This window comes from Leucoraja erinacea, chromosome 24, assembly GCF_028641065.1.
Source record: "Leucoraja erinacea ecotype New England chromosome 24, Leri_hhj_1, whole genome shotgun sequence".
Classification (NCBI taxonomy): domain Eukaryota; kingdom Metazoa; phylum Chordata; class Chondrichthyes; order Rajiformes; family Rajidae; genus Leucoraja; species Leucoraja erinaceus.
This window is the reverse complement of record NC_073400.1, coordinates 7,618,097-7,639,624: the sequence shown is the minus strand read 5'-3', so window position 1 is coordinate 7,639,624 and position 21,528 is coordinate 7,618,097. Positions and strand designations below refer to the sequence as shown.

The following is a 21,528-nucleotide window of genomic DNA, read 5'->3' as shown; positions in this document are numbered from 1 at the left end:
TTTTCCTGCATTGACTGACTTCAGTTTTTTTTTTTTGTTGTCATTATTTTTGGAATGATTCAGCTTCTTTGTTGGTTATTCTGTAAACTCGTAACTTGTGGTGTTTTTTGACTTGAGTTGTCCATTGCCACGCCCAGTCCTTGACCACAACACAGTAGAGCTGAGTTAAAAAGATGAGCTGCAAAAAACAGTTTCATAATCCTTGCATGAAATATTTGCTGCAGATGTACTGAGAGTCTAAAATGTTTGGGATTATTTCAGTTTTGTTCAGCAAAATATGGATTCAGTAAACATTCAGATTTGGATGAATATGGTTGAAAATATTCAGATTTGGATGAATATTGATTTTCATTCCTCCTAAATCCTGCTTTAAAAAAAAATACACTTATTATTCAAAAAAAATCCTCTGCACTGTGATTTGAAATATTTACTATTTTGCATGTTAATTATGACAAATTTCTATACACTACGAGTTACAGGATTCTTGGGTTCTTTATATACCAGTGGCTCTGCTGTTAAGAGGTCGACTCTACCACAAGTATTCTGTATGTTGCTATGCTTTTAATGATTTTCTTCACAATAAAACCATGTAGAGCTACGCTTCAGCCATTGTTTTGGTTATCGAGCTGCTCTCTGAGTGAGTCATCACACCCAGCCAGATCGTAGTAGGCTTATTCTTATTGCTGCTTGCATTAAACAAGCAAATGAATTTTATTCAAATGAGAAAATAGTATTAAATGATGGAGTTCTGCACGGTGCATGAAGAATTGCTTTGTCTCATTACACTTTGAAGACACTGCGATTGTACTTTTCATGTTTTGATGAAGAATTTCTGAAAACATACCGGAGTGTGAAAGCAATGGCAAGCAAAATCGCCAAAATATTTAGTATTATGAAATGTTTTAAAAACGTTAGTTGTTAAAGAATGGATAGAACTTGAAATGGACAATAGCTCTGCTTTCAACACAATAATTCCAGCCATTTCTAGGCATGGGATTCCCCCCCCCCCCCCCCCCCCCCCCCCCCCACTGCCCCTGTAATTGAAACATTGATTTCCTGACCCATAGACCACAATCATGACAATTCTTAACGCTAGTGCTCCATAAAGCTCTGTCCTTAGCCCATTACTATACTAATTTCTATACTGTTATGCTCATGACAGTGTGGCCAAATTCTGCTCTAACTTCGTCTACAAGTGTGCAGATGACACCACTATAGTGGGATGGTATTTGAACAATGGCGAGACTGAATTCAGAGAGGAGATGGTTGAGAGCTTCAACTTCCGAGGTGTAAATGTCGCAAACTTTTCCCAAGTTAACCACATCAACAATATAGCCCAGAAAGCACGGTGGTGTCACTCCTTGGAGGAGGTGGGGAGCAGGATCCAATGCAGGGATATGGTTGGAAGTCAGTAGGGACATTGATGAATGTTCAATGAACGGAATAGGCAGGCACACGGCAGGGAGCAAGGACTGAGTGGTATATTGAATCACATTTATTTCAATGCAAGAAGCCTGATGGGTAGGCCAGGTGAACTCTGGGCATGGATAGATATGTATGACTGAGACATATGCCCTCAACAAGTATTTCTCTTCTGTGTTTAATATGGTGAAAGACACGAAGACTGGGAACTTGGGGCAGTTAATGGGGATGCCTTGAGGACAGCCTGTATTACGATTGAGGAAGCGCTCAACGCCTTGAAGGTAGATGTATTCTTTAGGCTGATCTATGATTCATTATTAGACATGGGTGAAATGCTGGAAAACTGCAGAGTGGCTAATATTGTTTCTCTATTTAAGAAGGGCTGCATGAAAAGCTTAGGAATTATAGATCTGTGAGCCTAACATCTGTGGTAGGCAAGTTAGTGGAGAGGGTTCTGTGGGATAAGATGGATGTGCATTTGGGTAGATGGATTGATTAGGGATAGTCAGCATGGTTTTGTATGTGGCAGATTGTGTCTTACGAATCTGAACTTTTTGAAGTAACCAAAAAGGTTGATGTGGGCAAAACTGTAGATATTGTCGACTACACATAAAAGCTGGAGAAACTCAGCGGGTGCAGCAGCATTTATGGAGCGAAGGAAATAGGCAATGTTTTGGGCCGAAACCCTTCTTCAGACTGATGGGGGGTGGCGGGGAGAAGGAAGGAAAAAGGAGGAGGAGGAGCCAGAGGGCTGAGGGATGGGAGGAGCCAATCCGAGGGCTGAGGAAGGGGAGGAGACAGCAAGGGCTAACAAAATTGGGAGAATTCAATGTTTATGCCCGCAGGATGCAGACTCCCCAAGCGGAATATGAGGTGCTGTTCCTCCAATTTCCGGTGTTGCTCACTGGCCATTTAACCAAGGGGGATAGGATGGAGTCAAGGTATGTGGAGATGAGTTCGGTGGGGCACGAACAGGCACAGACAATGGGTCTACCGGGACAGTCAGGTTTGTGGATTTTGGGGAGAAGGTAAAATCGGGCCGTGCGGGGCTGGGGAGCGATGAGGGTCCCCATATAGTTGACTATACAGGGTTTTCATTTAATTTTTTTTCCCCCTGTTGCCAGCCGGGCAACCTTGACAGCCTTTTAGGTCGCCAAATGACAGTTTAGGTGGTCATTTAAGACTGTTTGCATGAAGTGTGCGATAATGTGCTCGGACGAAGTGCGTAGTTATCAGTCGGAATTATGCTCAACGAATCATTCACATATCATGTTCAAGAAGGAACTGCAGATGCTGGAAAATCAAAGGTAGACAAAAGTGCTGGAGAAACTCAGCAGGTGCAGCAGCATCTATGGAGCGACGGAAATAGGCAATGTTTCAGGCCGAAACCCATCAGTCTGAAGTAGGGTTTCGGCCCAAAATGTTGCCTATTTCCTTCGCTCCATAGATGCTGCCGCATCCGCTGAGTTTCTCCAGCACTTTTGTCTACATTCACATATTATTTCTGCTTCAAATAACTCACAAACTAAACATATTCACCAATCAAGACATGATATATGCCACAATGACATGCAGTAAAATTATAATACAATATCTCAACTCTATTTACACATTGCAATTAACGCAATTTCTATTAGTTCTTTCCACTTCCAAACAAAAATGTGGTTGGATTATTCAGCATATGATCAACCTGTGTCACTAAATCCTGGAACATGGTAACATATATGCTTAACCATGCACACTACAGATTGATGCTAGCATGTTTTCTGTGAAGGACCGAAAATTATCATGACATCGCCATAGCATGGGTCGTTATTGCTATTGTCACAGAAACACTCTTGCTTCCCACATAATTTATCCATAACAAAATATACAGGTTACAAGGAAATTTCCAAAGGCATTTTATGATAATAGCTGTTAAAACCGACTATACCCATCTGACAGGTTAAACATTACACTAACTGACAAGAGATGGCCAAAGGACATAACTGCAGCAAATGTTCTTTTGGTAATATGTTTAAAGGTGACAAAACAAATAATAACATTGGGAATTAAAACACATTTGATTGCATTCTGTTATCAAACATAGTCAATGTTCGCTCTGAAGACCATGAAGCACAAAAGGGTCAGGGGGTGTGTGAATCAGTGCGGGGTGGATAGATGGTGGGGGTGGGGGAGGTTGAGAAGGCAATCGGTGCGGAATGGATGGATTGAGGCAGGTGAATTAGTACGTGTTGGTTGGAGTATGTAAATTTGTAAAACGGCGGATGTCAATGGTGTTGAATGGGGGGGATCAGTACAGGATGAATGGGGGTAGACAAAAATGCAGGAGAAATTCAGCAGGTGAGGCAGCATCTATGGAGCGAAGGAAATAGGCAATGTTTCGGGTCGAGACCCTTCTTCAGACTGTTCCTCCCATTCTTCTTGAGTGGGGGGATCAGTACAGGATGGATGGAGGGGGGGGTGATCAGCACAGGATGAATGGGGGATCAGTACGGGATGAATGAGGGGATCAGTACGGGATGCATGAGGGGATCAGTACAGGATGCATGAGGGGATCAGTACAGGATGAATGGGAGATCAGTAAAAGATGAATGGGGAGATCGCTACAGGATGGATGGGGGGATTGGTGCAGGGTAAATGGAGGGTGGGTCAGTACGGGATGAATGGAGCATAGAATCGACATTGCAGAAGGTGGAGAAATACAAGCTGCAGCAAAGCTACAGTGCCCTCCATAATGTTTGGGACAAAGACCCATCATTTATTTATTTGCCTCTGTACTCCAAACTTTGAGATTTGTAGTAGGGAAAAAAAAGCACACGTGGTTACAGTGCATATTGCAGTAATGAACAAACGTCTCGACTCGAAACGGACGACTACTTATTAAACCCGACATACCTTACAAAGCTTGTAACGTGAGGGGGACCGTCCCCCACCTCTGAAAACATGGAGGGGACACGTCCCCTCTGGCCCCCCCGGGTTTTCCCGCCAATGCCTTACCCTACCGAATCATTTTGTCTGACACCTTTGGTTTTAATCTCTGGCCTTTGTTCCAACAACTCCACCCTTCCACCACTCACCTGTGTCCACCTATTACCTGACCTGCTTTGTCCTGCCTCTTCTTCCCTTTCCCCCCCCCCCCCCCCCCCCCCCCCCCCCTCAAATAATCAGTCTGAAGGGCCCCAACATGAAACGTCGCCTGTCCATGTTCTCCAGAGATGTAGTGGGTATTATTTTAATTGTTTATTGAATAAAATCACTTCTACTTGTTTATTACTTGTTGCATTACAGACATTCTAGTATGTATGTTTTCTGCTAATCATGGTAGGTCAGGACATGTCCAATACTTCAGCTAAGTAGAACATAGTTGTGCCTATTTCAACTTTTTTTTTCATTCTGAACTAAGTGCTTGCCAGTTGCTCACTGCATTAAAATGCAGTTTTAAATCTTAACAAAACTTGCCTTCATTATATATACTTTAAGAAAAATTCTAAACCTTGAATAGACAACTTTCACTGGCATACTTGGCTTCCCGTCCTCGTCTGTTTCTGAAGGAATAGAAATGATTTTTTTCTGTGGTGAAGTTGAGCAAAATGCCTACAATTTGTAATAAGCAAAAATGATCTTTGATTTCCTTGCAGTAGCATTTTCAATACTTTGAAAATATTTTTGGTTGTTATAATGTAAATAATTACATCGTACAGATCCATGTTGGTTAAATACATCTTTTGATTTGTGATCTGCTGGGTTAGCTGAACAAATAATTATTTTTTAAAAACGGAGTCTGAAGAAGGGTCCCGACCTGAAACGTCACGTATCCATTTTTCCCAAAGATGCTGCCTGACCCAAGAGTCGGGAGTGTTTTATTGTTGTATGTCCCAGATAGGACAATTACATTCTTACTTGCTGCAGAATATGTAAACATAGTACATAACGGGCTAAGAAAAAAAGTTCAGTGTGTGTATACACATGCCCACATACTCAATAAATAACATACATAGTGCAATAATAATAATAGTCTGTTGCAGTTATATTTGTTGTCGTGTTTAATAGCCTGATGCCTGTAGGGAAGAAGCTGTTCCTGAACCTGGACGTTACAGTTTTCAGGCTCCTGTACCTTCTTCCCAATGCCAATGGTAAGATGAATGTGTGACCCGCTGAGTTACTACAGCATTTTGTGTCTGTCATTGGTATAAACCAGCATTTGTAGTTCATATAATTATTAAAACAATTTTTGTTCTCTCCTTACATTGGCTAAGGACCATTGCCTACTTAGTTCCTACCAAATATGGGTGTACTATCAGCAAGATCAACGCATTGAAATAGAAGGCTTGTGTTTCTGTTGTGACTTCCATGCATCTGTTATGACGTTCAAATATACTTTACCGTCAAAATATTTTTGAAATGTGGTTACTGATTTAAAAAAAAAAACACAACATCAATTCTGAGCAATGAGTTTTTGCAAAGAATAATGTGATAAAGGCCAAATGATCTCTTTATGGGATATTTATTAATGAATAAATAATGACTAAAATATCAGAAATAGTCCCTGGTTCTTTGAAACAGATCTTTGGAATTATTTATATTCAAATTGGGTGGAGGCATGGGCTAAATTTGGGATTTTATCTGAAAGTTAATATTGTTTGAATAGCATGCCAGCAGTGTGTCTTCATTCTTACATGCTGGCTCTGAAGTGATGCCATTGCCCAGAAATTATCACCTTCATGGAAAAGATTATATGGAGGAATCTGTAATCGTCACTGTGCAATTTTGCTTTAAATGCTCTGAAGCAATATAATGTTTGTCAAAGATATACTGTATATTGGGATGTTCAGCTCATAATTGAAAAATATATTTCCAAGCCTAGCATCTGTTACAGTTCAACATTGTACCATTTGTCCTTTACAGCAATGGATGTTGTACAGGAGACTGAAGATGTCTTCAGGAGTTACGTGTTCTTCCGGTACCAGTCAGAGAGGAATGAAGGAGAGCAACTTTCAGATAATCCAGAAATAACTCAGATGCATCAGCCATCTAGCGGGTAAATATTGATATAGTATTACTTACCTTATACTATACAATTTAAGAGATTTACTTGGGTAAAGATTGGGGGGAGGGGGGTCTGTTATGTGGAACCAGGAACTGCAGGTGCTGTTTTACAAAAAAGTACACAAAATGCAGAGTATCTCAGCTTTCTTTCCTCTGGTTTCAGATTCTGAGGATCCTTTTGTATCGCAACTTCTGTTTTAATCTCTGGCCTTTGTTCTGGCCATCTGCCTATCAAACCTTCTCCCCACACCTGTGTTCACCTATTACCTGCCATGTTTTGTCCTGCCACTTCCCTCTCCCAGCTTTCTTTCCCCACCTTCCTAGCTCTCCCCCCCCCCCCCCCCCCCCCCCCCCCCCCCCCACACACACATAATCAATCTGAAGGAGGGACCCAACCCATAACGTCACGTATCCATGTTCTCCAAAGATGCTGCCTGACCCGCTGAGTTACTCCAGTATTTTGTGGGGTTTTTTTAGCGGATCATTCATGATATCTTTAATTTTCTCTAGCATCAAATCATTACAGCATTGAAAGAGTGGTCGTGTTTGAGCCAGCTCTCTACCAGATTAGCCCACTAGATTGGGGGGAGGGGGGATCTTTTATGTGGAAACAAGGAACTGCACATCCAGAAAGCACATCAGCACCTCTACTACCCGAGAAGATTACAGAGAGTCGGGATGTCAAGCAGGACTCTCTCGAACTTCTACAGGTGTACAGTAGAGAGCATGCTGACCGGTTGCATCATGGCTTGGTTTGGTTTGGCAACTTGAGCGCCCAGGATCGGGAAAGACTGCGAAAAGTTGTAAACGCTGCCCAGTCCATCATCGGCTCTGACCTCCCTGCGACAGGCCAATGGGTATTATTGGAGTTGGTAAAGTCACCGGTGAAGTCATAGAGGGAAAGATCCTTTGGAATGGTAAGGGGAGAAGATGCATCTGGAAGTGAAAATTAGAATATGATGCTTTAAATGTGTAAGCCTCTGAGGTGGAAGGTAAGGATGGAGGTTGTGGTGGAACCCCTTCCTGGCTGTTGAGAGGGGGATTGGTAGGTAGCCAGGTGCAGATGTGTGGGTCACTGAATGGATATAGATAAGAGTCCTATCAACCACAACTTGGTGTTTGACTTCATATCTAGTTCTGAAGCAGTTGACCTGAAACATTAACTTTATTTCTTTATCTGCACATGCTATCTGATCTGCATGTTTTCCAGCAATTTGCTTATTTCAGACTTTCAGCTTCATAATTTGAGTTTCAATATTCTTGTTTTATCCCTTCTCCATCAGTACTCCAACTCTCGTAGGAAGGCAACTTGCTGTTATTGGAGACGACATCAACCGAAGATATGACATGGAATTCCAGAATTTGTTGTCAGGGTTGCCACTCAATGCACAAAATGCCTATGATTACTTCTGCAAAATAGCTAATGGGTAAGTCTGAATCAAGGATACAAATTAATTTTCACGGTGTATATACACTTCTGAATTCATTATCCTACTATCATCAGCAGTTGTATCATCAATGAAGATAAGTGAGCCAGTTCCTTCAGCAGCCATACATGCCCAGGCCATAACCCCCCACCGTGTTTCACAGATGAGGTGGTATGCTTTGGATCTTGGGCAGTTCCTATTCTCCTCCATACTTTGCTCTTGCCATCACTCTGATATAAATTAATCTTCGTCTCATCTGTTCACAAGACCTTTTTCCAGAACTGTGGTTGCTCTTTTAAACACTTCTTGACAAACTGTAACCTGACCATCTTATTTTTGCTGCTAGCCAGTGGTTTGCATCTTGCAGTGTAGCCACTGTATTTCTGCATGAAGTCTTCTGCGGACAGTGATCATTGACAAATCCACACCTGACCCCTGAAGAATGTTTCTGATCTGTCAGACAAGTGTTTGGGGATTTTTCTTTTTTATAGAGATAATTCTTCTGTCATCAGCTGTGGAGGTTTTCCTTGGCCTGCCTTTGCGATTAGTAACCTCAACAGTACTCTCTTTCTTCTTAATGATGTTCCAAACAGTTGATTTTGGTAGAGTCAAGAGTCAAGAGAGTTTATTGTTATGTGTCCCTGACAGGACAATGAAATTCTTGCTTTGCTTCAACACACCAGAACATAGTAGGCATTGACTACAAAACAGATCAGTGTGTACAGGGCCTTGGTGAGACCACACCTGGAGTATTGCCTACAGTTTTGGTCTCCTAATCTGAGGAAAGACATTCTTGCCATAGAGCGAGTAGAGAGAAGGTTCACCAGACTGATTCCTGGGATGTCAGAACTTTCATATGGAGAAAGACTGGATAGACTCGGCTTGTACTCGCTAGAATTTAGAAGATTGAGGGGGGATCTTATAGAAACTTACAAAATTCTTAAGGGGTTGGACAGGCTAGATGCAGGAAGATTGTTCCCAATGTTGGGGAAGTCCAGACCAAGGGCTCACAGTTTAAGGATAAGGGTTAAATCTTTTAGGACTGAGATGAGGAAAACATTTCTCACACAGAGAGTGGTGAATCTGTGGAATTCTCTGCCACAGAAGGTAGTTGAGGCCACAGTTCATTGGCTATATTTAAGAGGGAGTTAGATGTGGCCCTTGTGACTAAAGGGATCAGGGGGTATGGAGAGAAGGCAGGTACAGGATACTGAGTTGGATGATCAGCCATGATCATATTGAATGGCGGTGCAGGCTCGAAGGGCCGAATGGCCTACTCCTGCACCTATTTTCTATGTCCATACGTAAATACACACATATTAGATACGTAAATACACACATGAATAAATAAACTGATAAAGTGGAAATAACAGATAATGGGCTATTAATGTTCAGAGTTTTGTCCGAGCCAAGTTTAATAGCCAATTGCAGAGGGATGCGCATAGATCCAGTTCTGCGAGTTTGGTAACCAGCTTGGAGGGAATGATTATATTAAATGCCGAGCTGTAATCAATGAATAACAGCCTAAGGTTTGGCTGATGTCTCTAACAGTTTTATTCTTGTTTCTCACTCATTATGGCTTCTTTAACATTCATTTCCAACGGTGGTGGAAAGACTGGAGGAAAGACTAGGTGCTGAGAGCTCTCTTATAGCTGCATTAAGGAGGCATTTAAACACACCTGAACAATTACAAACATCTGTGAAGCCACGTGTCCCAAACATTATAGTGCCCTGAAATGGGGGGACTATGTATAAACACAGCTGTAATTTCTACATGGTTAAACCAAAATGTATAAAAAATACCCTTTATTAAAATCTGACAATGTGCACTATAAGCACATGTGACTTTTATTTCCTATTACAAATCTCAAATTGTGGAGTACAGAGGCGAATAAATAAATGATGGGTCTTTGCCCCAAACATTATGAAGGGCACTGTAACTTTGCTGCAGCTTGTATTTCTCCATCTTCTGCAATGTTGATTCTATGCTCCTTTTTAATGTTTAATATTCTAAAATATGGTTATTACTTGAATCTTTGCAGTGCAACCTAAGTATTTTGCATAAAACGTACACAGGCCTACGTCTTTTCGAAAATTTGATTGGGGTTGGGGCCAGATATTTAAACACTCAGTTCGTCAAGAGAACCTCTTCAGGAATTAGTGATATAATGGTCACTGCTGTTATGTATTACAATCTTACTTGTTACAAATTTGTCTGAATTTCTCATTAAGTTTCAACCTTAGTTACACTATTAAATTTTGAAATGTACATTGTGATGCTGATTGTTCATATCTAATTGTTATTCCTGTCCTTTATTTCTGCTTTCCTCTGGATGATGGACTATAGACTCTTTACTATTACTTGATTATTACTGCTTTACAACAGCAAGGGCAAGTAAATACATTCTCATTTTACTTGTACTCTTACAACGTTTTGTTGTATAATCTTTGTAGCAATCTACTATCAACGTGAAATTTTGAAAGCAGTTTATAATACTATCTATCAATGCATCTCTTAGCATAAAGTTTGGGATGGTGAGTGAGCCATCAGTGCACACAGCAAACTCACTTCTTGACTGACCCAGTTCAGGACAAGGGGTCACAGCTTAAGGATAAGGGGGAAATCCTTTAAAACCGAGATGAGGAGAACTTTTTTCACACAGAGAGCGGTGAATCTCTGGAACTCTCTGCCACAGAGGGTAGTCGAGGCCAGTTCATTGGCTATATTTAAGAGGGAGTTAGATGTGGCCCTTGTGGTTTAGGGGATCAGAGGGTATGGAGAGAAGGCAGGTACGGGATACTGAGTTGGATGATCAGCCATGATCATATTGAATGTGCAGGCTCGAAGGGCCGAATGGCCTACTCCAGCACCTAATTTCTATGTTTCTATTTGAGAGTTATTGGGGGTGGGAAAAAAAATTAAAAGCAAATGTCCAAAATCTGGAGAAAAAAACACAATGCTGGAAATGCCCATCATCTACGTAAAGCGAAACTGAGTTAACTCCTCTGGTTGAAGACCCTTTATCATGACTGGGAAAGTAATTTTTTTCAGCATGTTGAGGGATAGCTGGATAGCACAAAGGGAATACTCTAAAGTGAGGGTGCAACTGCTGAGGTGAACACGTTGTTTTCAAAGTAATTTAGATATAGAATTAATGAGACTATTTAAAGTTCTTGAATATATGATTGCTTTGCTCTTGCTCTGCAAGACCTGTCACCGAATCACCCAATGAGAATAAACGGAGCTGAGAGTTGGTTGAGGATATTTGGTTACCAAGTTCCACAAGAAAATGTAATAATCCTGAGAAAGTAATTGAGAAACACCAGCTTTATCTTAAAATGTAATTCAACCCAAGGTAATAACGGATGCAGTTGCTGTGGGAATTCTGTTGTCATATTAATTGAATTAAAAGAAACTAGCTCATAAGATCATAAAACATAGGAGTGGATTAGGCCATTCGGCCCCTTGAGTCTACTCTGCCATGTGATCATGGTTAATCTATGTTTTTCTTCTTAATCCCATGCTCCTGGTTTCTCCCCAAACAGGTAGTTCTGTTATAAAGCATTGGATATAACATGATTGAGTCGGGGAATACTATTTTGTATTACGCAGGTAGAATTGGTCACCATGCAATTTAGATTGCGCTGGAGAACTGCTTTTTAATTTTACGGGAAATTGTAAGATAGAAAGCTGTCTTGGAAAAATGTCTGTAAAGTACCTTCTTGCATTCTAATGTAATGGAGGAAACTTTTTTCAATGTCTAACCTTGACGGAGATAATATTTTTTTTTCTGACCAGGATTTTTTATGTTAACTTTTATTTTGTTTGTGTGTGTCTTGTTGCTTTTCACTTAGTATGGCTGTGTGGTAATTCAAATTTCACTGTACCTTAATTGGTACATGTGACAATAAACTGACCTTGAGACAATCACCTCCTATCCATTCTCCCAAGCGATGCTGTCTGACCCGCTGATGAGTTTCTCCAGCATTTTGTGTCTATCTCAGTATTCTGTGACATTGTTTACTAATTTAGAATCGTCAGCCTTGGTTATTATATAAACAGTATGTAGCACTCGTGGTTCAACATAGGCAGTGTGAATTTGCTTACTGTATTAGAAGCTCTGTATACAATATTATGTAACTCAAAATTTGAATATAATGCTGTCATTATGTTTTACTTGCAGGCTTTTTGAAAGTGGTATAAATTGGGGCCGTGTGATAGCGTTGTTGGGCTTTGGCTATCGAATGGCCATTCATGTCTTCCAGAATGGTATGAAGGGATTTCTCAGTCAAATTGCAAAATTCATAGCACAGTTTCTTCTGAAAAATAGAATTGCACAATGGATTGCAATGCAAGGAGGTTGGGTAAGTGCAATACTTGTTTACAACTATTCATTTCTTGCCAGTTGAGGAAGTGTTCGACTTTTGTGAGCAATATTTTGTGCCACCGATTTTCCCCCTTTTGAAGCATATTTTTAGCATTGCAATAATATTCCCAAACTTTTCCACATCATTCTTTGTAAACCTTGACTCAACATCAGCAGACTCGTGATAACTGCTTTCTCTGGTTTTATCTGATACCTGGGCTATTTGCAATTGCTTCCCTTTCCCTCCATTCCTGTGTTTTAATCCGATAATGAGAAAACCTGATCAGAGCGTCTTTTAGCTGGCATCAAGCAAACTAGTACAAAACGGGGTAATCTTAGGATATTCATCTATATATTGCAACTACTTGCTAAATAATAGACACAAAATACTGAAACAACTCAGCGGGTCAGGCAGCATTTCTGGAGAAAAGGAACAGGAACAAGACAATTCTTCAGTCTCGACGCAAAATGTCACCTATTCCTTTTCTCCAGAGATACTTTCTGTCCCGCTGAGTTTCTCCAGCATTTTGTGTCTATCTTTAGTGTAAACCAACATCTGTAGTTCCTTCCTACATCTACTAAATAAATCTAGTTGAGTATTGAACAATTATATTGTTTTTAGGTATCTATATATTTACCTAAAGATTGGTACATCTTGTACTTCAGCCATGTTTGTCATTTGAGCTCAAGTGCAGATAATTATTTTAAATCCATTCTATAAATTATTTGGAGAAAATGTATTATCTCCCATTGTCACAGAAAATGAATATGTATTAAATTGAATCTTGATCTTGATCTTGATTATCCAAAATAATTCTCAATGACTATCAGTGCTGATTTTGATTGCATTTTATGTTCAACACGTGTTTTTCCTCTTAAAGGAATACTACAGATGAATTCTACAAAAGTAAAGAAATTAATTACATATCTCTAGATTTAGCTGGAAAATTATTAAATATTTTAATGATTTTGTTAATACACTTTTGGTTATCCCTCATAACTGAGGAAGGACTATTTTCTCTGCCAGAATAAAGTTTCCTCTGCCTGAATAAAGTGGTAAAAATCAAAAATGTGCCGAGTATGGATTTTTTTTATAGCTGACCCAAATGAAGCCTCTTTATTTTTTTAATACTTGAATTTCTTTTGTTTCTTTGTATTCTAGTCTGTACAATTGATTTTGTTGAGGTTTATTGAGCTTTTTAACTAAATATTAACATTACTGTTATTGCAAGTTATTGCATGTGACTTGTATACAATGTGGAGTTTATCTTTATTAATACTGTAGTGTGGGTTGTACACTGTACACCTGTGGGTTGTACACCACAGTATTAAGAAACTGTACTTAATTCTATTTTTCTATCTAGGATAGGAATCATTTTTTACCTTCAGAGCTCATTCCTCTAAATAAAATTTTAATATAGAGTATTTGATTCATTCTTTCTTTTCTCAACAGGTGGCAGCTTTAGAGTTGGATAATATTTATGTCAAATGGATGCTTGGGATTCTGTCTGTGGTTCTACTTGGTGTGTTCGTTGTCCACAAGTTTTACAAATCTTAATACATGGATCACTGCTGGAGCAGGCCTCCAGTCTTGGACTGTAAAAAAATCTTTTTAGAAACAATTCGCATCGACAAAATTATGAGACGTGCTATTTATAATGAATGGTGATGTTTATCGAGAAATTCCCAGCTGTCATTTATTGGATGGCCAATTCCAACAATCATGTTTTTTTTAAACAGTTATATTAATTTTCAGCTGGTCCATTCTTGGCTTATTTTTGCACCTCACTTCTAAAACATGAGATCAGTTCCAATTCTCTGTGTTGTATGCACAGAACTATCATGTTGCATTGGCAAAACTGACATCAACCAGTGTCCATCCACTTGTGAATCTTGTTCCTGCAGGAACAGCATTTGTATGCTGAGATGTTGAGCCTTGGAGCTTTAATATGTTTAACAAAAACGACAGGGTAACTTTTGTACATAGGAGTTTTATTGTCAGCAAAACAAATTGTTCTTTACTTTAAACCTTGGATGCCTCCTTTCAATTTTGATGAACCTTTGCATGGTGATCTCAAAAGTTGTGTTATTGGCAGTATAAGCAGTTGCAACCGGAGGTGGAAGCGATGTTGCATCTACAACAAATTAAAGTGCTTTAAAAAAACAAAACAAAAGGCTAGCAAATTGTTGGGGCGAAACTGAATTTGTGCTCATCGTGGGAATTGTGGTCAAAGATGGCTGAGGCTTGAGTCTTGTTTCTTTTTGTTACTAATTTGTGAACTGTGTATAATCTAGTTTAGAACTGTGGTATTTTGGGAGTATAGCATCTGAATTTGGATACTGATGAATTGTGCTGCTAGGCCCAACAGGTGTCTTGAAGTATCCTAAAGTTTTTTAAATGTAAATGCTGATTAATTTAAGAAAGGATTATTTAAGAATAACTGTTTGAATTCTTATTTATGTTTGAGAGTTTGAAGACCAATGTAGCAATATAAAGGGAGCAGGCATTTGGGCTGTCTATATTTAATAACTAACCTCCTTTCTATAGCTTCATTAACTCCTGGCCTTCTGAAACTTTAATGTCAGGGTATATTAGTGTAAAGAGAAAAGGCTTTGGGAAACTTTGTAATATTATGGAGATTAAAATTTGTGCATGTACTCAATATTGATGTAATTTTGTAACTCTTTGCTTATTAACAATTTGCTTATTAAACCTTAGAAGTTGGCAGAGATTTAAATTGTCTGCAGAATAGCTTGTTTCTTGGAATGAGCACCCAAGAAGGCATTTATAATTTCCGAGGCACTATTGTTTAATCATTCGAAAAGACCCCTTGACTGACAATTTATAATGACCTGTTTTCCTCCAAGAATTAAACTATGAAAACTAAATGCCTTGCAGCCTTTCTGCGTTTGTGAGCTAGCAAAGATGAGTAGCACTTTAGGATGTACAGGACCATTGGATCCTTATCTTTAATTTTGGTGCTCCCAATACTGTGGACTGTTATGGAAAGGATACGTGGCTGCTGTGATCCAAGTTAACTGATTTGTGAGGCTTCGCACTGCCCATGGTCTTATGATGGGAGGCAGATAATTTACTTCACTGTGATCTGTCAGAGGAAATATTTAAGCATGTGACATTTTATGCAATGCCTTCAATTGTGCCTTGAGTGGTCTGGGAGTTGGATCTTGGGGCAGTCACTGTAAGTTCTCAGCACAGTTCTTGCCTAAGGAATCATTTTAAAGCTGTTTTGATCATGAACAATCAGATGTGCAGTTTTTACTAGTCTCACTGTTGTTGAAAGTAGATTTCATATTTCACATTTGGCACACATTAGCCAGCATCATCTGTGAAACTGTACTGCCCAAAGGGTCTTCTGTTTTCTCATATACTCAATTGGCCTTTGGGCATAATGCATGTCCATATTCTTAAATTGATAAATACTTCTTAATGTAAAATATGAAATGTATTTGAGCTCCAATGAACATGATTCTCCAACTTTATAATTGTCAAGCTTTCAAACTTGAAATCTTTGGTGAAAGCACCATTAAATGCCCATGGTTGTGGTTTAATGGAATCTCGGGGAGCGAGTCCTTGACCATCTTTCCTAATGTGAAGAACTGAAACTATAAAATAGGCATGCCGTGTGAGATTAATGAAAGGAACGTGCGCTAGGGCTAAAGTTTTAAATTGGATGATGGATACATATTTGATTTCTCGTGCATAAGATGGAGCAGCATGTTGATGGCGAAGCATTGTATGTACTTTGTAGGTGCATGTGTGAATTCTTGGTCTTCTGCCAGAGGAATCACACTGCCTACAAGGTGTTTAGCTACAAGTGACTGCTCCAATGAAACAAACGGTAGTCTACAAAACTAATAAATTTGCGTTTGGGAATGGTGGTAGGCCACCAAACATCTCTGAGACCAAACTCTATTTATAGAGGATTTTGTACAGTATGTACTCTTATTCTCTTTCCTGCTGTTCTTGCATTGCATTAAATGGAAATAGGAAATTCGTACCACTGACAAAGAAAGTGTTTAAAATGATCAGAACACTATCAGATCAAAGTTCATATGTGGTGAGCCATAACAGTTTATGGTGGGAACATCTAACATTTATATAAAATATGAAGTTGACAGGACTAAACACTTTTTTTAAATGGGTTACTCCAATTATCTTCTTATTCTAGATTTGAATCATTTGTCTTGTTTGACAAAGGCTAATTTCAACACAGCCATATTCCACCATCATAAAATGCAAATCCCAATTGTCAATTTGTAACCATTTGTGACCATTTAGTAGACAGACAGACAGAGGTCATCCAATTAAAAAACAAAATGGAAATTGGCTGTAGAATTTGATTTGGTGTTAAATTATCAGTTTTTCAGGGAGCTTTTAACAAAAATTATTAAATCAGTTTTAGCAGATCGGAATAAGAACCCTGGTTGTAATTTGACAAAAGCAAGAACACTGATTTTTCTAAGAGCTTCCACCTTTTTTCATTCCACTCTTCTTTGTTTCTTTTTGATTTTCCTTTCAACATTTTTTTCGGGAGACCTTTCATTTGACTGTAAATATTCCTTTTAGAGATGAGTTTTCTCCTGTAAACACATTTCAAGAGCATCAAGTATGCACTGGAATCAGCTTCTGTTCCTTGGCATATGGACTTTGCTTCTACAAACAAAAAAATAAGAACATGCAACAGTTTTAAGCAGGTACTTTTTCAATTATTTTTGCATGTTTCAATAGTGTAGTGCAAGTTTCAAATCGGGTTTGTTTTCAAAACTCACAATTTTGTTTCCAAAATTATGCTTATGCAGCATAAATTGTACTTGTAGACTACTCTGGCAATTAAGTGCAAACCTAAATAGGCAGCACTAAGATAGAAATCACCACTTGTGGCTTCTTGGCTCTTAATATATTTGCGTGTAACACTGTAATAGTAGTCAATTTCTTCCCAATGATTATCAGAGAGGAACAACTTTACACATTTGCCAGTTGACCCTTAATTGTGGCGCTAATTGTGATGTTGGTATGCAAATCATCAGCCACTGTGGCAATTACGAGCCTTGTGTTCTGCAGGAATGCTGAGTTGGTCAATTTGGTAAATATATCTGATTAACTTATTGTGCAGCTACAATCATGGTGTACCACATAACAACATATTGTTTGTGTTTCAACATTATGTGGCAGTGACTGTTTAAATATTGGATAGCAGTGGAAGTATTGTTCAGTTTTTATATTTTACATATGTTCTTGTGAACAATGTTTGTCATTCTCATATTTGGTACTTCAAACCTCTGGGTAATTAACAACTTGAAACTTGTTAAAACGTATAAATTTAAATAATGCATGTGACGCTGTATACCTAATTAGAAGTTCAATCATATGGAGTTAAAATAAAACTTTTATATCAGCTGTGCTGCTCTGTTTACTGTTACAGGAAAGAGATGGAAGTGACAGTTGTGTGTTTGTACAGTGAAATAAAGCCATGCCTTTGCAAAATATCCTGTTGTTTCCCAACTCTTAAATAAAACCTCTAATAATTCATTTTTGAAGATGATGCTTAATTTTGTTGGCTCTTAGATATATTAAGTGGATTGTCTTTGTTTTCTGACTTTGGGTGTTTCACAAAAAAACACCAATGGAGCAAGGCCGACCAGCCCCTGTGTCTGCTTCACCACTGTAGATGATCACGGCTGATCTGACCTTGATTTCAGCTTCACTGTCTGGCCCGTTCACATAGCCCCTGATTCTCTCCAGGCATCAAAGAAACTGTGATTCAGCATTACATATATTTTAATGATTCAGCTTCCACAAAAAAGTCATGGCTTTTTAATGACGAAATTCCCATTGGCCCTTTCAGTTCAGAAGTCATCCACTTGAACTTCCTCTGGCCTACCTCCCAGTGCAAAGGATATCCTTTACAAATAAGACCAAAACAGTGCTTGGTACTTCACATGTAACCTTGCCAACTTCTTGTACAGTCGCTGTAAGCTCATTTATATTTAATCCTCCTTGCAGTAAAGACCGCTTCACTGAATTACCACCTGTGCTTGCTAACTTTTAATGTATAAAAGCTGTTAGGAATCATTGTTTATTCACCTGCATGTAGTCTTTCGTTCTGTGATAATGCATACATTGCACAGGAATTTATCTTGAACAACACTTGGAAACTTCAAATTGAAGAGGGGACTGTGGGACACTGCGAAGGCTTTTGATTTTTCTTTTGAGCCACAAAGTGTACCTGATATATGGCAATGTGATTTAAAGGTAACCCAATGAAATATTTGTTTTCATTTCTACAAATTGGCCGTGTTGATAGTGAGAACAGAAAATTTGCCCTGGGTATAATTTAAAAAAAATCAGGGATCCAGGAACTATCACACTCGCTATAAGTTTTGAAACCCAACACCCTTTCTGCATTTTCTGGAAATGTCTAGAAAGTGTTGTAAATAATCGTTGTGCAATTCTGGGTGTGTTGAGTTACATTTTCCAAAAATGCAGCTGTATAATTGCCTTGGTTTCACACCTCAAAGTACTGAAGGCCATACAAATGTAGTATTCTTTTGTGTACCTTTATCTTTGCATCTGACCCACTCTTTCCAAGTTTGTTTCTAGCAATGTTAAATGTTAAGTCAAGAGTTTATTGTCATGTCTCCCAGATAGGACAATGAAATTATTGCTTGTTGCAGCACTACAGAATATTGTAGGTATCAATACAGAATGATAGCCATTAAATGTAATTGTAGCTCTATGTAATTGTTGCACTATGTACTCGTATAAACCTGCAACGGGTGAGAGGCTACAGTTAAATGAAAATACTCACCTCCACTTCCAAGAACTATGTTAATAAAGTAACAATGGCAAGATATGAAATTAGTGTTATAATTGAAATAGAGCCGCAGATACAAGGAACTGCAGGTGCTGGTTTAGTTTTTAAAAAGACCGTACTGGTGGCATCTCTGAAGTCCAGGTGGAGCACAGAGAAAGGAGTGGGATGGAAGGAAGGGTTTATAGCATAGTTTATAGCTTAGTTAGTTAGCTAAAATTGAAGAATTCAGTGTTCATACCGTTAGGTTGTAAGCTGCCCAAGCAGAATATGAGGTGCTGTTTCTCCAGTTTGTGTGTGGCTTCACTCCAGCAATGGTGGAGGCCCAGGACGGAAAGGTCAGTATGGGAATGAAAGTGGTTAGCAACTGGGAGATCCAGCAGGCCTTGGCTGACCGAACACGAGTGTTCAGCAAAACAGTTAGCAAGTCTATTCTTGGTCTCGCCAATGTAAAGGAGGCCACAGCGGGTACACCAAATGCAGTAGATATGGTTAAGAGGCCTGTCTTAGCTGGGAAGTCTGCTGGGGTCCCTGGAGGAATACAAGTACAAACCAGAGGTCGGAAAATAGTAAGAGCATTGGCAAAGTTGAATTTGGAGATAATAAAAGCACGGCTGAGGTTTTCGATAACACGTGTTGAGGCTCTGTAAAGGCGACTTGCAATGTAGATTTGCTGAGAGGGTTAAAATATGAGAGCAGATTGGGCATCAAGATTGTGAACAGTCTGGTTGAGCCTGAAATTGAACTGAAGGCATTTGAGTTTTAGGCATAAAAACACAATTGTGCTGCAGTCAAACTGGTTTTACCAATATTTTGATGGAGATTTTAGCTTTTCCAATGCTAGGAGTTGGAAAAACAACAGCAATGTCAGGAGGGGAAAAGAGGGAGCTGATTTTTCACTTGTATGCAATCAATCTTTCCAAATGGCTGCTTCCAATTGTAAAATGGAGGGCAAGGAGATATCCTTGAATGATTCTAAAAGTTCAGAATTTATTCCTAATGAGCAGACATCATAAAAATATTTGAATTAATTTAAATCTTAAGGTATTTAAATCAAATTGATGGATTTAATGGAATAGCATTACGTTCATTAATATTGCAAGTCTGGAAACCCTGTGGGATTCCTGACAATATTCTGAAGTGTCAGTGAGGCCAAACACAAATTAGAGGAATAGCACCTTGTATTTCACCTGGGCAACTTACAACTCAGTGGCATGAATATTGATTTCTATCAAAGAACCTATAGCGGAGCAGGATAGACCACTCCTTCTGAATGCAATGGGCTGACGTGTAGTACGCAACGGAGCAGAACGTGGGCCTTTTTTTCATCCATTTCAGTAACCCGACCCGACTCGCAGTGTAATCAACATTGCGGGGGGACAGTGTTAATAAATTATAATTCTGAAAATGAGGAGAAGATTTTTACCATAGAACTTCGAGGATGTTTCCGTAACCGACTTCCGTCTCCGCACTAGTTATCGTTGCTCCACTACGGGATCTTTGGTGCGGAGACGGAAGCCGGTTACGGAAATGGGGCCAAAACTTACCCATGAATCTGCCCATCACCGTACCACTTCTTTTTTGTTGCGTGATCTATCTTGCTTGCTATAGGATCTTTGATTTCTATAACTTCAAATAACCCTTGCATGCCCTCTCTCTGTCCTTCCCTCTCCCTTGTCGTTTTACTAGTTTCACTGGCGTTCTGGTGAGTTTCACTGGAGTCCTGGTGAGTATAACTTGGTCTTACCTAGCCCACAGCTAACAATGAACTGCTTCCTTGATCATCGTTACTTTTTTGCATATCTTTTCTTTGTTCTCTCTCGCTCTCTCTCTCTCTCTCTCTTTTCTCTTTTCTCTCTCTCTCTCCTTCCCTCTCCCCTGGCTCTCAGTTTTGAAGAAGGGTCTCGACCTGAAGAGTCCTCTCCAAAGATGCTGCCATTCCTTCTCTCCAAAGATGCTGCCTGTCCTGTTGAGTTGCCCCAGCATTTTGTGTGTATATGTGAGGTAAACCAACATTTGCAGTTCTTTCCTCCAGCTTTCTGAACGGTTTTGTTCTGCACCCCCACCCTCCCCAATCCCAAACCCTTACAATGCCCTATTTGTGGCCGACAGCCACAATCAGCCACTCGGGAGAAGGTGCTTGGGAAGCTGAAAGGGCTGAAGGTGAATAAGTCGCCTGGATTGGATTGAGTGCACCCCAAGGTGCTGAAAGAGGTGGCTTTAGAGATTGTGGAGGCATTTATAGTGATCTTTCAAGAAGTCAGGATTGCTTCCAGATGATTGAAAAATTGCCAATATTACCCCGCAGTACCATTAAGGGAGCAAAGCAGAATAGTGGAAACTCTAGGCTGGTTAGTCTGACCAGTGGTTGGTAAGATTTTAATCCATTATAAAGAATGACGTCACTGAGTGCTTACAAGTTCATGATAA

The 21,528-nt window shown here is 39.4% G+C and overlaps 1 protein-coding gene across 2 annotated transcripts in view; it reads left to right on the top strand.

Moving 5' to 3' along the window:
• LOC129708611 (bcl-2 homologous antagonist/killer-like) overlaps positions 1–17,824 on the top strand; it is a 36,581-nt gene extending 18,757 nt beyond the window's left edge. For both annotated transcript variants that reach the window (XM_055654462.1, XM_055654461.1), the window contains exons 3-6: positions 6,331–6,463; positions 7,755–7,898; positions 12,083–12,263; positions 13,719–17,824. In XM_055654462.1, the coding sequence (XP_055510437.1) occupies positions 6,331–6,463; positions 7,755–7,898; positions 12,083–12,263; positions 13,719–13,823 (563 nt within the window). In that variant the 3' untranslated portion in view covers positions 13,824–17,824. The remainder of the gene's footprint in view (positions 1–6,330; positions 6,464–7,754; positions 7,899–12,082; positions 12,264–13,718) is intronic.
• Positions 17,825–21,528: the final 3,704 nt, after the last annotated feature.